The 16,384-nt window shown below is 50.9% G+C and overlaps 1 protein-coding gene across 1 annotated transcript in view; it reads right to left on the reverse strand.

Moving 5' to 3' along the window:
* Positions 1-6,227: 6,227 nt before the first annotated feature.
* Positions 6,228-16,384, reverse strand: part of LOC140733172 (inositol-trisphosphate 3-kinase A-like) — a 112,929-nt gene continuing 102,772 nt past the window's right edge. Inside the window, exon 7 of the mRNA XM_073056115.1 lies at positions 6,228-8,789. Within this exon, the coding sequence (XP_072912216.1) occupies positions 8,580-8,789 (210 nt within the window). The 3' untranslated portion in view covers positions 6,228-8,579. The remainder of the gene's footprint in view (positions 8,790-16,384) is intronic.

Consider the following 16,384-nt stretch of genomic DNA (forward strand, 5'->3'; position numbering starts at 1 on the left):
CAGGAAGGGAGCATTATTCATTGCATTATGTACAGGGGCTGTTACAGACGACATACTGGGTGATGCTCACACACAGCAATACAGACTGCAGTGTACACTTCAGTGTTACACACCACACTCTCAATGAAGCCTCATCTGCGTCACCTACCACCTTCCAGCTTGTGCTCTCTCCCTCCGTTATTGGGGCATCTTCCCCCTTCCTTTCTAGTCTTAATGAATGTTCTCCATTCTAAGCGTAACTGTTCACTCCTCTCCATAGATGCTGAGCTCCTCCGGCATTTTGTGTGTGTTGCTCTGAATTTCCAGCTCCTGCAGATTCTCTTGGGTTTATATCACATACTGGGTGATGAGGACTGACCTGTTCCTCCTATCAATAAAGTCACAGCCGCTCTGGTATCTTGTTCAATTCCCCACCCCATCCCCACGATTCTCCTGGTGGCCCGGTCCATTCCAACCAGAGCCTGCAGCAGGCAGAGGAAAGGAAGTGGCTCTTCCCACCACAGCCACTGGACAGGATGACCCAAGGGTGAAGGGTTTCCGTAAAGCAGTGAAGTCAGATCTGTCTGCTTCGTGTCTCAATGAGATCAATTCTCAATTATCCAGGACTTTCTGAATGACAAGTTTTGGATTTTAATGAAACTCATAACCTGGCATATTCAGGACTTTGGTGGAACAGGATGTGTTAATATTCTGCACGGTTGGATTTACACACCTCAATACACTTGAAGTACACTTGCAGAAAACTATTTTTATACATTACTCAGTACTATAATAATTTTTCCTGTGAATCAGGTGATTTTAAAGTGCACAGGAACCAGAGTCTCCGTGATCAGGAAGATAATATGGGGACCAAGCCCCCGGAGAGCGAGGACAGTGGGAAACATGGCCCCGGAGAGCGAGGACAATGGGAAACGTGGTCCCGGAGAGCGGGGATGGTGGTAAATGTGGCCCCGGAGAGCGGGGACGGTGGGAAACGTGGCCCCAGAGAGCGAGGATGGTGGGAAACGTGGTCCCGGAGAGCGGGGACGGTGGGAAACGTGGCCCCGGAGAGCGGGGACGGTGGGAAACGTGGCCCCGGAGAGCGGGGACGGTGAGAAACGTGGTCCCGGAGAGCAAGGACTGTGGGAAACGTGGCCCTGGAGAGCGGGGATGGTGGGAAATGTGGCCCCGGAGAGCGGGGACAGTGGGAAACATGGCCCTGGAGAGCGAGGACAATGGGAAACGTGGTCCCGGAGAGCGGGGATGGTGGTAAATGTGGCCCCGGAGAGCGGGGACGGTGGGAAACGTGGCCCCAGAGAGCGAGGACGGTGGGAAACGTGGCCCCGGAGAGCGGGGACGGTGAGAAACGTGGTCCCGGAGAGCAAGGACTGTGGGAAACGTGGCCCTGGAGAGCGGGGATGGTGGGAAATGTGGCCCCGGAGAGCGGGGACAGTGGGAAACATGGCCCTGGAAAGCGGGGACGGTGAGAAACATGGTCCCGGAGAGAGGGGACAGTGGGAAACGTGGCCCCGGAGAGAGGGGACAGTGGGAAACGTGGCCCCGGAGAGCGGGGACGGTGGGAAACGTGGTCCCGGAGAGCAGGGAGAGAGGGAAACGTGGCCCCAGAGAGCGAGGACAGTGGGAAACGTGGCCCCGGAGAGCGGGGGACGGTGGGAAACGTGGTCCCGGAGAGCGGGGACGGTGGGAAACGTGGCCCCGGAGAGCGGTGACGGTGGGAAACGTGGCCCCGGAGAGCGGGGACGGTGGGAAACGTGGCCCCGGCGAGCGGGGACGGTGGGAAACGTGGCCCCGGAGAGCGGGGGACGGTGGGAAACGTGGTCCCGGAGAGCAGGGAGAGAGGGAAACGTGGCCCCAGAGAGCGAGGACAGTGGGAAACGTGGCCCCGGAGAGCGGGGACGGTGGGAAACGTGGTCCCGGAGAGCGGGGACGGTGGGAAACGTGGCCCCGGAGAGCGGTGACGGTGGGAAACGTGGTCCCAGAGAGAGGGGACAGTGGGAAACATGGTCCCAGAGAGAGGGGACAGTGGGAAACGTGGTCCCAGAGAGAGGGGACAGTGGGAAACATGGTCCCAGAGAGAGGGGACAGTGGGAAACGTGGTCCCAGAGAGAGGGGACAGTGGGAAACGTGGTCCCAGAGAGTGGGGACAGAGGGAAGCAAGGCCCCGGAGAGAGGGGACAGTGGGAAACGTGGTCCCAGAGAGTGGGGACAGAGGGAAGCAGGGCCCCGGAGAGAGGGGACAGTGGGAAACGTGGTCCCAGAGAGTGGGGACAGAGGGAAGCAGGGCCCCGGAGAGAGGGGACAGTGGGAAACGTGGTCCCAGAGAGTGGGGACAGAGGGAAGCAGGGCCCCGGAGAGAGGGGACAGTGGGAAACATGGTCCCAGAGAGTGGGGACAGAGGGAAACGTGGTCCCAGAGAGTGGGGACAGAGGGAAGCAGGGCCCCGGAGAGAGGGGACAGTGGGAAACGTGGTCCCAGAGAGTGGGGACAGAGGGAAGCAGGGCCCCGGAGAGAGGGGACAGTGGGAAACGTGGTCCCAGAGAGTGGGGACAGAGGGAAGCAGGGCCCCGGAGAGAGGGGACAGTGGGAAACATGGTCCCAGAGAGTGGGGACAGAGGGAAACGTGGTCCCAGAGAGTGGGGACAGAGGGAAGCAGGGCCCCGGAGAGAGGGGACAGTGGGAAACATGGTCCCAGAGAGTGGGGACAGAGGGAAGCGTGGTCCCAGAGAGTGGGGACAGAGGGAAGCAGGGCCCCGGAGAGAGGGGACAGTGGGAAACGTGGTCCCGGAGAGTGGGGAGAGAGGGAAACGTGGCCCCAGAGAGCGGATATGACCCCTATTCCCAGAATCCCCTGGAGATCCTCCCCGGTCAGTGATCATTGCCTGGTACAGAGATCTGCTGAGCACACTTTCTGTGGCCCTGGCCACCCAATCAATTACATAGGACACGTCACAAGAAGGACGTGGAGGCTTTGGAGAATAAGCTGAAGAGGTTCGTGCCTAGATTAGAGAGCATGTGCTACAAGGAGAGGCTGTATAAAACTGAGTTGCTTTCTTTGGACCGATGGAGGCCTGATCAACGTTTATATAATTTAGAGAGATACAGGGTAGACAGCCAGTATATTTCCCCGGGATAGAACAGTCTAATATTAGTAGGCGTCCATTTAAAGGGAATAAGTTCAAAGATGTGTGTGAGGCCAGCTTTTTACATGAATGTCTGGAATACGCTGCCGAGTGTGATGATGGGGACAGATACAATGGAGGTGTTTAAGAACTCTTGGATACATATGACCAGAATGTGGAGTATGGACATTGTTTGGTAGAAGGGAGTGGTTTAGTTAAGTGTTTAATTACTAGGTTAATTAGATTTGCAGACATTGTGGGCTGAACGGTCTGTCCCAGTACAGTATGGTGCTAAGTTCTGTGAGATCTGGTCCCTCAGAGAGAAGCAGGGCACATTCTCCCAGAGACCAGAGCATATTGGAGCTTACTATGCACTTTGCTGACAATGGCTGTCCTTCCAAAGAGCAGTCCAGAATAACCCGGGGCCAGGAGAGGCTCTACAGAAATGAAGTCCCTCGCTATCGTCAACCCCTTTCCTCACCTCGGGAGACTGGGGGATGAGGTAATCTGTTTAATCCCGCAGTTTATTACCCTGGTCCCTCAGAACTGCTTCACATACCTCTCTGGTTGCAGAAGACACAAAGTGCTGGAGGAACTCCGCAGGCCACACAGCACCTATCGAACAGAGTAAACAGCTGACTTGTCGTGCCGAGAGCCTTTATCAGTTCCCTCTCCGGTGTATCGGAGATGTTAGCCCGAGTGCCTGCGTTCTCAGCCGCGGCCTGGCGGTGAGCAGTCAGAGGAGGCCTCCGAGCCCTGGCGGAGTAACGGGGTCATTCCTGCAGCTGAAACGGCAGGTCCTGCATCCCCCCACCAGACGCCTGGTGGTCGGGTCTGCGGCTGCCAAACCTCAGCTGCTCTGCTGTAAGGAATCCTTAAGAAATAAAACCTGTGGAGTGAGGTCAACTGCAGGAACACTTTCCCATCTGACGTACGCAAAATTCAAAATGTTCTTCTCAGCGGCAACCACGTATGATGCCTGTTACAGGACACCTGGTGTGCAGCGTGTTCTGAGTGATATCTGTACTGTGACGGCTGATCAGTCAACAGTGGCGCACCACAGACATGTGACTGCTCTCCTCTCTCTAAACCCATGACTGTGTGGCTAGGCATAACTCAAATGCCATCTTTAAGCTTGCTGAGGATGCAACCGTTATTGGCAGAATCTCAGATGGAGATGAGAGGGCGTACAAGAGCGAGATATACTACCTAGTGGAGTGGTGTCGCAGCAACAACCTTGCACTCAATGTCAATAAGGCCAAAGAGCTGATTGTGGACTTCAGGAAGGGTAAGACGAGGGAACACCAACCTATCGTCAGAGAGATCAGAAGTGAGCAATTTCAAGTTCCTGGGTGTCAGTATCTCTGAAGACTCAACCTGGACACAACATATTGTGGTCATGTTTCATTTGGAGTTTGAGGAGATTTGGTTTGTCATCTAAAACACTTGAAAACTTTGCAAATGTACTGGGCAGAGCATTCTGATAGGCTGCATCACCGTCTGGTACGGGCGGGGGCGGGGCTACGGCACATGATCCAAATAAATTGCAGAAACTTGTAAAGTTAGTCAGCTCCATCATGGGTATTGATCTCCGTAGTATCCAAGACATCTTCAAGCAGTGCTTTCTTAAAGGGCCCCTGTCACCCAGGACATGCCCTCTTCTCACTGTTACCATCAGGGAGGAGATACAGAAGCCTGAAGGCACACACTCAGCAATTCAGGAACAACATCTTCCCCTCTGCCATCCAATTCCTAAATGGACTTTGAACCCATGAAGACTGCCTCACTACTTTTTTATATTGCTGTTCTTTTTTGCACTATTTGACTATTAAATAGACAAATATATACTTAATGTAACTCAGGTTTTCCTCTAAATTTATTTATCATGTATTTCATTGCACTGCTGCCGTAATGTTAACAAATTTCATGACATGGTGGTGGGCGATATTAAACTGATTCCGATTCTTGTGTGTGATATCTGTACTGCGACGTTTGGTGTGTGATGTCTGTCCTGAATGGCTGACCCTTTTCTCCGAGTATGCAACTCCTCATTCTCGACACACTAGGCATAGGAAACATCCTCCCCACTCTATCCCATAAGTGAGAACAACCTAGCCTCTCTCACCCACCCAGGAATCAACCCGGTGAACTTTTGCTGCACCCTCTCTACTCTTCTGCCAGACGCCGGCCCCTAGGCCTGAGACAATGTAGTAGTAGTCTCTACTAGACCGAACACAAGAGACTGCAGATGTTAGAATCTGAGGCAAAAAAAACCTGCATTCAGTTTGAGAGGGCAAGAATATAAAAGCAAGGATGTCCCCGAGATTTTAAAAGGAATTTTGGGGCCCTGTATCAGGTGAAGATGTGCTGTCCCCAGAAAGGGTCCGGGTGGGGGGGGGGGGGGTTCAAAAGAAAGAACTCAGTAACTAAAAGCTGAGTGTTTAAAATACATCTGATGTTTCTGGGCCTGTACTCAATGGAGTTGAGGAGGATGAGAGAATTTACTGGATACTGAGACCTTGGATCGAGTGGACATGGGGAGGAGGTTTCCATCTGTAGTCGAATCTAGGATCTGAGGACACAACCTCAGAATAGAGGGGCATCCCTTTAAAAGTGAGATGAGAAGGAATTTTTTCAGCCAGAGGGTAGTGAATCTGTGGAACTGGTTACCACAGAGGTTGTGCAGGCCTAGTCACTGGGTGTATTTAAGGCAGAGATGGATAGGTTCTTGAGTAAGGGGAGATAGGGTTGAAACGAAATCATACAGAATGCTCCAGATTCAGTCTCCTTGTGTCCTGCTTAACTGGAGCAAAGGGTGTTTGCTCTTGAACCTAAAATACTTTGAACTTGAATTGAAATCCTTTTGAATGAAGGATAATATCTGGTTTATTTTGCTAATGACTTGCTTCACCTGCATGTTAACCTGACGTGATCTGTGTACAATGACACCCTCTGAATCCCAACACCTTTTGCTCCCTCACTATTTAAAAATACCCGTCTTTACAATGTGGCTGACCTCATAGTTGTCCACAAAATATTCCACCTGCTGTGTCCTTGTGCACTGCTTACTGCGTGGTGTCTGGTGTGACTCAGAGAAGACACGGGAGGTTTGTACAGGTAAGGTTTAATCTGTAGTCTGTGTACACCAACTAAATGCCGACAACTTATCAGAACCCAGCGTACTTCTGGGGCTGTGGAAAGAGTGAATCCATTGACCTACCCCTCAGGGAGTCGACCTTGTTGTTAATGCAAGGCCAATAAACGCCTCCCGGGACACAAAAAATGGCAGCATGCCGCCTCGTTACTTCACCTCCAGCCTCAATTCTCTTTCCTGAAATTGTACACTCAGTTCTCACACCACCAACTGGGCCAGAGATGTGTGCCCCCCCTAACAGTCTCTGTGATGACTGACTTCCTCAACCCCCCAGGAGAACACTTAACCACGTGGGTTGTCCCGGAGCCATAGTGTCATACAACATGGAAGCAGGCCCTCAGCCCGACCGGACCATACAAGCCCCATCCAAGCTCGTCCCATTTGGCCCATATCCCGCTAAACCAGGGATTCCCAACCTGTGGTCCATGGACCCCTCGGTTAATGGTAGGGGATTACGGCAAAAAAAAAAGATTGGGAACCCCTGCTCTAAACCTTTCCTATCCATGTTCCTGTCCAAATGACTTCTAAATATTGTTTTTGTACCCAGGGTACTTCCTCTGGCAGTTCAGTTCTACGTGTATGTCACCCTTGAGTAAAAACGTTGCCCCTCAGGTTCCTACTAAATCTTTCCTTTCTCATCTTAAACCCGTGCCCTCCAGCTCTTGATTCCTGACCCTGGGAAAAAGTCTGAGAGCACTTGCCCTCTCTATACTCCTCATGATCTTAAACACCTTGATAAAATCACCACTCAGTCTCCCATGCTTCAAGGAATAAAGTCCCAGCCTGCTTAGCCTCTCCCTGTCACTCACTCGAGTCTTGGCGACATCTTTGTAAATCTTGATCTGCACACTTTCTGGTTTAGTAAGATCTTCCCTGCAGCAGAGGGACGGAATATTGCAGGTGCAGCCTCACCAGTGACCTCCCAGGTTCTGTACTCAGTGCCCTGACAGTGTGCCACATCATAGTGTTGGGCCAGGCAGAGATTTCATTCGCTGAAATGGGTTTATTGAGTGGGATGGATTTTAAAGTAATTGGGTTATTTCCAAGTAACATGGGCACAGGTTTATATCATTACTCAGATTTGTTCCCCAGATACCTGGTGGGTTTTCAACACAGGACACTGGATGAAACAGTCACATTGCCCTGATAACTCCATGGCCAGTCCCGGGGAGCAGCAGGACAAACTGAGCCAGCTTCCCACCGCCGCACCCCGTGACGGAGCTGATCAGCTGACTCTGCATTCACTGTCTCAGCACAGGGTCTGGTTCTGCATGTGGGCAGGGAGGAGGCCCCAAATGTCCTCCCAAACTGGGACAAGGAACAGTGGGAGGAGCTGTTGTTTTACACAACACTAGAGACCCGAGTCTGATCCTGGCCTCCAGCGCTGTCTGTGTGGAGTTTGCACGTTCTCCCTGTGGCTGTGTGGGTTTGTCCCGGGTACTCTGATCTCCTTGTACATCCAAGCTTGGTGAGTTAACTGACTGCTGCAACCTGCCCTTAGTGTGTGGCTGAGGGCTGGAACCCGGGGGGAGCTGACGGGAGCTTGGGGAGAATAACATTGGATTAGTGTGAGTAGATTGATGACCTGTTTCTGTGTTGTATCTCTCTCAGACTCTATTTGGGGTGGGGGGTCATTTGTGAATCTCCTAGCGACTTTTGGGGGAAGGGTTGGTACAGTCAGCAAGGATGGTTACTGGAGGGGAGAAAGAAGCTAATTAGACAATAAAATGTGGCAGGTGGGCAGGTTTTTGTGTGAGTAGATCTGGTCAGTGGAAACAGGGTCCCAACCTCTCAGTGCTGATGTAAGTGACGGGACCAGGTACAGCCCCAAAGACCCGAGACCTCCACTCAGTCCCTCCAGCCCTCCGTACAGACACCCACAGCTTCAGTCGGCCAGGAAGTCCAGTAACTAACCTCAGAGCAGGGCTGAACGCCTCGCCCTGTGTGGTAATGTTCTCAGACCCCTCCTCCCACTCACTTGGCAGGTTGAAAAGTCTAGAACATTCTCAGCCTCTGGCCTCTGGCTACTCGGAGCCCTGGGCTGCTCATGATGGACCTTGGTAGTGGTTGGTGTATGCCACACGGTATCCCTCCCAGTGTAGCAGCCCCTTCTCACCCCACAGCCCCGACGCCCAAGTGCAACTCTGACCCCTCCGCCTGATCTCGCTGTGTCGGTGCACCCCCATTCATCCCCACCAGTCCGCCACGTCTTTCTCGGTGATGCTGGGAGGGGGACGAACCCCTCCAACCTCCTTCCGGAATGTTCTGTAGTGCCGGAGGAAGATTCCGGAATGAGCTGGGTCAGATCAGTCCTTTGTCTGCAGCATCTCGTCCAGGATGGAGATGAGGTGGTCGATGCCCCAGAGGTAACCATCCTCCCTGTTGCCCTCCTGCCAGGGCAGCCGGTGGCTCAGGAGCTGACCCCTGGGCAGAGGCATTGTCTTCCCAAAATCAATCATCCACACCTTGGCCTGAGCATTGCGGTCGTGGACGAAGAGCAGGGAGCTGCCGATAACCTGGGAGGAGGGGAGAGGGGAGGAGAGAGAGAGAAGGGAGAGGTGGATGAGGGGAGAGTGGGGAGGCAGGGGAGGAGCAGATGGTGGGAAGAGAGTTCATATGTAAAACCAAGAGCTGCACATGTGACTCTGAATTTTGCATCTTCACCGGCATCAACAAGTGTGACAAGATCTGTGTAAACTCGTGCATTCACACGTGTGACTGAGTGTAACTGTACATCCACACGTGACTGTGTCCAAGTGTAACTGTACATCCACACGTGACTGTCCGAGTGTAACTGTACATCCACACGTGACTGTCAGAGTGTAACCGTACATCCACACGTGACTGTCAGAGTGTAACAACTGTACATCCACACGTGACTGTCAGAGTGTAACTGTACATACACGCGTGACTGTGTCCGAGTGTAACTGTACATCTACACGACTGTCCAAGTGTAACTGTACATTCACACGTGTGACTGAGTGTAACTGTACATCCACACGTGACTGTGTCCGAGTGTAACTGTACATCCACACGTGACTGTCCGAGTGTAACTGTACATCCACACGTGACTGTCAGAGTGTAACTGTACATCCACACGTGACTGTGTCCAAGTGTAACTGTACATCCACACGTGACTGTCAGAGTGTAACTGTACATCCACACGTGACTGTGTCCAAGTGTAACTGTACATCCACACGTGACTGTCAGAGTGTAACTGTACATCCACACGTGACTGTGTCCAAGTGTAACTGTACATCCACACGTGACTGTGTCCAAGTGTAACTGTACATTCACACGTGTGACTGAGTGTAACTGTACATCCACACGTGACTGTGTCCAAGTGTAACCGTACATCCACACGTGACTGTGTCCAAGTGTAACTGTACATCCACACGTGACTGTCAGAGTGTAACTGTACATCCACACGTGACTGTGTCCAAGTGTAACTGTACATCCACGCGTCACTGTCAGAGTGTAACTGTACATCCACACGTGACTGTCAGAGTGTGTACATCCACACGTGACTGTCCAAGTGTAACTGTACATACACACGTGACTGTCAGAGTGTAACTGTACATCCACACGTGACTGTGTCCAAGTGTAACTGTACATCCACGCGTCACTGTCAGAGTGTAACTGTACATCCACACGTGACTGTGTCAGAGTGTAACTGTACATCCACACGTGACTGTGTCAGAGTGTAACTGTACATCCACACGTGACTGTCAGAGTGTAACTGTACATCCACGCGTGACTGTCCAAGTGTAACTGTACATCCACGCGTGACTGTCAGAGTGTAACTGTACATCCACAAGTGACTGTCCCTGAGTGTAACTGTACATCCACACGTGACTGTCAGAGTGTAACTGTACATCCACACGTGACTGTGTCAGAGTGTAACTGTACATCCACACGTGACTGTCAGAGTGTAACTGTACATCCACACGTGACTGTGTCAGAGTGTAACTGTACATCCACACGTGACTGTGTCCAAGTGTAACTGTACATCCACGCATGACTGTCCGAGTGTAACTGTACATCCACGCGTGACTGTGTCCGAGTGTAACTGTACATCCACACGTGACTGTGTCAGAGTGTAACTGTACATCCACACGTGACTGTGTCCGAGTGTAACTGTACATCCACACGACTGTCCCCGAGTGTAACTGTACATCCACACGACTGTCCCCGAGTGTAACTGTACATCCACACGTGACTGTCAGAGTGTAACTGTACATCCACACGTGACTGTGTCAGAGTGTAACTGTACATCCACACGTGACTGTCAGAGTGTAACTATACATCCACACGTGACTGTGTCCGAGTGTAACTGTACATCCACACGTGACTGTCAGAGTGTAACTGTACATCCACACGTGACTGTGTCAGAGTGTAACTGTACATCCACACGTGACTGTCCGAGTGTAACTGTACATCCACATGTGACTGTCCGAGTGTAACTGTACATCCACACGTGACTGTGTCAGAGTGTAACTGCACATCCACACGTGACTGTGTCAGAGTGTAACTGCACATCCACACGTGACTGTCCAAGTGTAACGATACATCCACACGTGACTGTGACAGAGTGTAACTGCACATGCACACGTGACTGTCCGAGTGTAACTATACATCCACATGTGACTGTGTCAGAGTGTAACTGCACATCCACACGTGACTGTCCGAGTGTAACTGTACATCCACATGTGCCTGTCCGAGTGTAACTGTACATCCACACGTGACTGTCCGAGTGTAACTGTACATCCACACGTGACTGTGTCTGAGTGTAACTGTACATCCACACGTGACTGTGTCTGAGTGTAACTGTACATCCACACGTGACTGTCCAAGTGTAACTATACATCCACACGTGACTGTGTCAGAGTGTAACTGCACATGCACACGTGACTGTCCGAGTGTAACTGTACATCCACACGTGAGTGTCCGAGTGTAACTATACATCCACACGTGACTGTGTCAGAGTGTAACTGCACATCCACACGTGACTGTCCGAGTGTAACTGTACATCCACACGTGACTGTGTCAGTGTGTAACTGCACATCCACACGTGACTGTCAGTGTAACTGTACATCCACACGTGACTGTCCGAGTGTAACTGTACATCCACACGTAACTGTCCGAGTGTAACTGTAAATCCACACGTGACTGTCAGTGTAACTGTACATCCACACGTGAATGTGTCAGTGTGTAACTGCACATCCACACGTGACTGTCCGAGTGTAACTGTACATCCACACGTGACTGTCCGAGTGTAACTGTACATCCACACGTGACTGTGTCAGTGTGTAACTGCACATCCACACGTGACTGTCCGAGTGTAACTGTACATCCACACGTGACTGTGTCAGTGTGTAACTGCACATCCACACGTGACTGTCCGAGTGTAACTGTACATCCACACGTGACTGTGTCAGTGTGTAACTGCACATCCACACGTGACTGTCCGAGTGTAACTGCACATCCACACGTGACTGTCCGAGTGTAACTGTACATCCACACGTGACTGTCTGAGTGTAACTGTACATCCACACGTGACTGTCAGTGTAACTGTACATCCACACGTGACTGTGTGAGAGTGTAACTGCACATGCACACATGACTGTCCAAGTGTAACTGTACATCCACACGTGACTGTCCAAGTGTAACTGTACATCCACATGTGACTGTCCGAGTGTAACTGTACATCCACACGTGACTGTGTCAGAGTGTAACTGTACATCCACACGTGACTGTGTCCGAGTGTAACTGTACATCCACACGACTGTCCCCGAGTGTAACTGTACATCCACACGTGACTGTCAGAGTGTAACTGTACATCCACACGTGACTGTGTCAGAGTGTAACTGTACATCCACACGTGACTGTCAGAGTGTAACTGTACATCCACGCGTGACTGTCAGAGTGTAACCATACATCCACACGTGACTGTGTCCGAGTGTAACTGTACATCCACACGTGACTGTCAGAGTGTAACTGTACATCCACACGTGACTGTGTCAGAGTGTAACTGTACATCCACACGTGAGTGTCCGAGTGTAACTATACATCCACACGTGACTGTGTCAGAGTGTAACTGCACATCCACACGTGACTGTCCGAGTGTAACTGTACATCCACACGTGACTGTGTCAGTGTGTAACTGCACATCCACACGTGACTGTCAGTGTAACTGTACATCCACACGTGACTGTACGAGTGTAACTGTACATCCACACGTAACTGTCCGAGTGTAACTGTAAATCCACACGTGACTGTCAGTGTAACTGCACATCCACACGTGACTGTGTCAGTGTGTAACTGCACATCCACACGTGACTGTCCGAGTGTAACTGTACATCCACACGTGACTGTCCGAGTGTAACTGTACATCCACACGTGACTGTGTCAGTGTGTAACTGCACATCCACACGTGACTGTCCGAGTGTAACTGTACACCCACACGTGACTGTGTCAGTGTGTAACTGCACATCCACACGTGACTGTCCGAGTGTAACTGTACATCCACACGTGACTGTGTCAGTGTGTAACTGCACATCCACACGTGACTGTCCGAGTGTAACTGTACATCCACACGTGACTGTCCGAGTGTAACTGCACATCCACACGTGACTGTCCGAGTGTAACTGTACATCCACACGTGACTGTCCGAGTGTAACTGTAAATCCACACGTGACTGTCAGTGTAACTGTACACCCACACGTGACTGTGTCAGTGTGTAACTGCACATCCACACGTGACTGTCCGAGTGTAACTGTACATCCACACGTGACTGTGTCAGTGTGTAACTGCACATCCACACGTGACTGTCCGAGTGTAACTGTACATCCACACGTGACTGTCCGAGTGTAACTGCACATCCACACGTGACTGTCCGAGTGTAACTGTACATCCACACGTGACTGTCCGAGTGTAACTGTAAATCCACACGTGACTGTCAGTGTAACTGTAAATCCACACGTGACTGTCAGTGTAACTGCACATCCACACGTGACTGTCAGTGTAACTGTACATCCACACGTGACTGTCCGAGTGTAAATGTACATCCACACGTGACTGTCTGAGTGTAACTGTACATCCACACGTGACTGTCAGTGTAACTGTACATCCACACGTGACTGTGTGAGAGTGTAACTGCACATGCACACATGACTGTCCAAGTGTAACTGTACATCCACACGTGACTGTCCAAGTGTAACTGTACATCCACATGTGACTGTCCGAGTGTAACTGTACATCCACGCGTGACTGTGTCCAAGTGTAACTGTACATCCACGCGTGACTGTCAGAATGTAACTGTACATCCACAAGTGACTGTCCCTGAGTGTAACTGTACATCCACACGTGACTGTCAGAGTGTAACTGTACATCCACACGTGACTGTGTCAGAGTGTAACTGTACATCCACACGTGACTGTCAGAGTGTAACTGTACATCCACACGTGACTGTGTCAGAGTGTAACTGTACATCCACACGTGACTGTGTCCAAGTGTAACTGTACATCCACGCATGACTGTCAGAGTGTAACTGTACATCCACGCGTGACTGTGTCCGAGTGTAACTGTACATCCACACGTGACTGTGTCAGAGTGTAACTGTACATCCACACGACTGTCCCCGAGTGTAACTGTACATCCACACGTGACTGTCAGAGTGTAACTGTACATCCACACGTGACTGTGTCAGAGTGTAACTGTACATCCACACGTGACTGTCAGAGTGTAACTGTACATCCACGCGTGACTGTGTCCAAGTGTAACTGTACATCCACGCGTGACTGTCAGAGTGTAACTGTACATCCACAAGTGACTGTCCCTGAGTGTAACTGTACATCCACAAGTGACTGTCAGAGTGTAACTGTACATCCACACGTGACTGTGTCAGAGTGTAACTATACATCCACACGTGACTGTCCGAGTGTAACTGTACATCCACACGTGACTGTCCGAGTGTAACTGTACATCCACACGTGACTGTGTCAGAGTGTAACTGCACATCCACACGTGACTGTGTCAGAGTGTAACTGCACATCCACACGTGACTGTCCAAGTGTAACTATACATCCACACGTGACTGTGTCAGAGTGTAACTGCACATGCACACGTGACTGTCCGAGTGTAACTGTACATCCACACGTGACTGTGTCAGAGTGTAACTGCACATCCACACGTGACTGTGTCAGAGTGTAACTATACATCCACACGTGACTGTGTCAGAGTGTAACTGCACATCCACACGTGACTGTGTCAGAGTGTAACTGCACATCCACACGTGCCTGTCCGAGTGTAACTGTACATCCACACGTGACTGTCCGAGTGTAACTGTACATCCACACGTGACGGTGTCTGAGTGTAACTGTACATCCACATGTGACTCCGAGTGTAACTATACATCCACACGTGACTGTCCGAGTGTAACTATACATCCACACGTGACTGTGTCAGAGTGTAACTGCACATGCACACGTGACTGTCCGAGTGTAACTGTACATCCACACGTGAGTGTCCGAGTGTAACTATACATCCACACGTGACTGTGTCAGAGTGTAACTGCACATCCACACGTGACTGTCCGAGTGTAACTGTACATCCACACGTGACTGTGTCAGTGTGTAACTGCACATCCACACGTGACGGTCCGAGTGTAACTGTACATCCACACGTGACTGTCCGAGTGTAACTGTAAATCCACACGTGACTGTCAGTGTAACTGTACATCCACACGTGACTGTCCGAGTGTAACTGTACATCCACATGTGACTGTCCGAGTGTAACTGTACATCCACACGTGACTGTGTCAGAGTGTAACTGCACATCCACACGTGACTGTCCAAGTGTAACGATACATCCACACGTGACTGTGTCAGAGTGTAACTGCACATGCACACGTGACTGTCCGAGTGTAACTATACATCCACATGTGACTGTGTCAGAGTGTAACTGCACATCCACACGTGACTGTCCGAGTGTAACTGTACATCCACACGTGCCTGTCCGAGTGTAACTGTACATCCACACGTGACTGTCCGAGTGTAACTGTACATCCACACGTGACTGTGTCTGAGTGTAACTGTACATCCACACGTGACTGTGTCTGAGTGTAACTGTACATCCACACGTGACTGTCCAAGTGTAACTATACATCCACACGTGACTGTGTCAGAGTGTAACTGCACATGCACACGTGACTGTCCGAGTGTAACTGTACATCCACACGTGAGTGTCCGAGTGTAACTATACATCCACACGTGACTGTGTCAGAGTGTAACTGCACATCCACACGTGACTGTCCGAGTGTAACTGTACATCCACACGTGACTGTGTCAGTGTGTAACTGCACATCCACACGTGACTGTCAGTGTAACTGTACATCCACACGTGACTGTCCGAGTGTAACTGTACATCCACACGTAACTGTCCGAGTGTAACTGTAAATCCACACGTGACTGTCAGTGTAACTGTACATCCACACGTGAATGTGTCAGTGTGTAACTGCACATCCACACGTGACTGTCCGAGTGTAACTGTACATCCACACGTGACTGTCCGAGTGTAACTGTACATCCACACGTGACTGTGTCAGTGTGTAACTGCACATCCACACGTGACTGTCCGAGTGTAACTGTACATCCACACGTTACTGTGTCAGTGTGTAACTGCACATCCACACGTGACTGTCCGAGTGTAACTGTACATCCACACGTGACTGTGTCAGTGTGTAACTGCACATCCACACGTGACTGTCCGAGTGTAACTGCACATCCACACGTGACTGTCCGAGTGTAACTGTACATCCACACGTGACTGTCTGAGTGTAACTGTACATCCACACGTGACTGTCAGTGTAACTGTACATCCACACGTGACTGTGTGAGAGTGTAACTGCACATGCACACATGACTGTCCAAGTGTAACTGTACATCCACACGTGACTGTCCAAGTGTAACTGTACATCCACATGTGACTGTCCGAGTGTAACTGTACATCCACACGTGACTGTGTCAGAGTGTAACTGTACATCCACACGTGACTGTGTCCGAGTGTAACTGTACATCCACACGACTGTCCCCGAGTGTAACTGTACATCCAC

Source organism: Hemitrygon akajei, chromosome 9, assembly GCF_048418815.1.
Source record: "Hemitrygon akajei chromosome 9, sHemAka1.3, whole genome shotgun sequence".
NCBI classification, from domain to species: Eukaryota; Metazoa; Chordata; class Chondrichthyes; order Myliobatiformes; family Dasyatidae; genus Hemitrygon; species Hemitrygon akajei.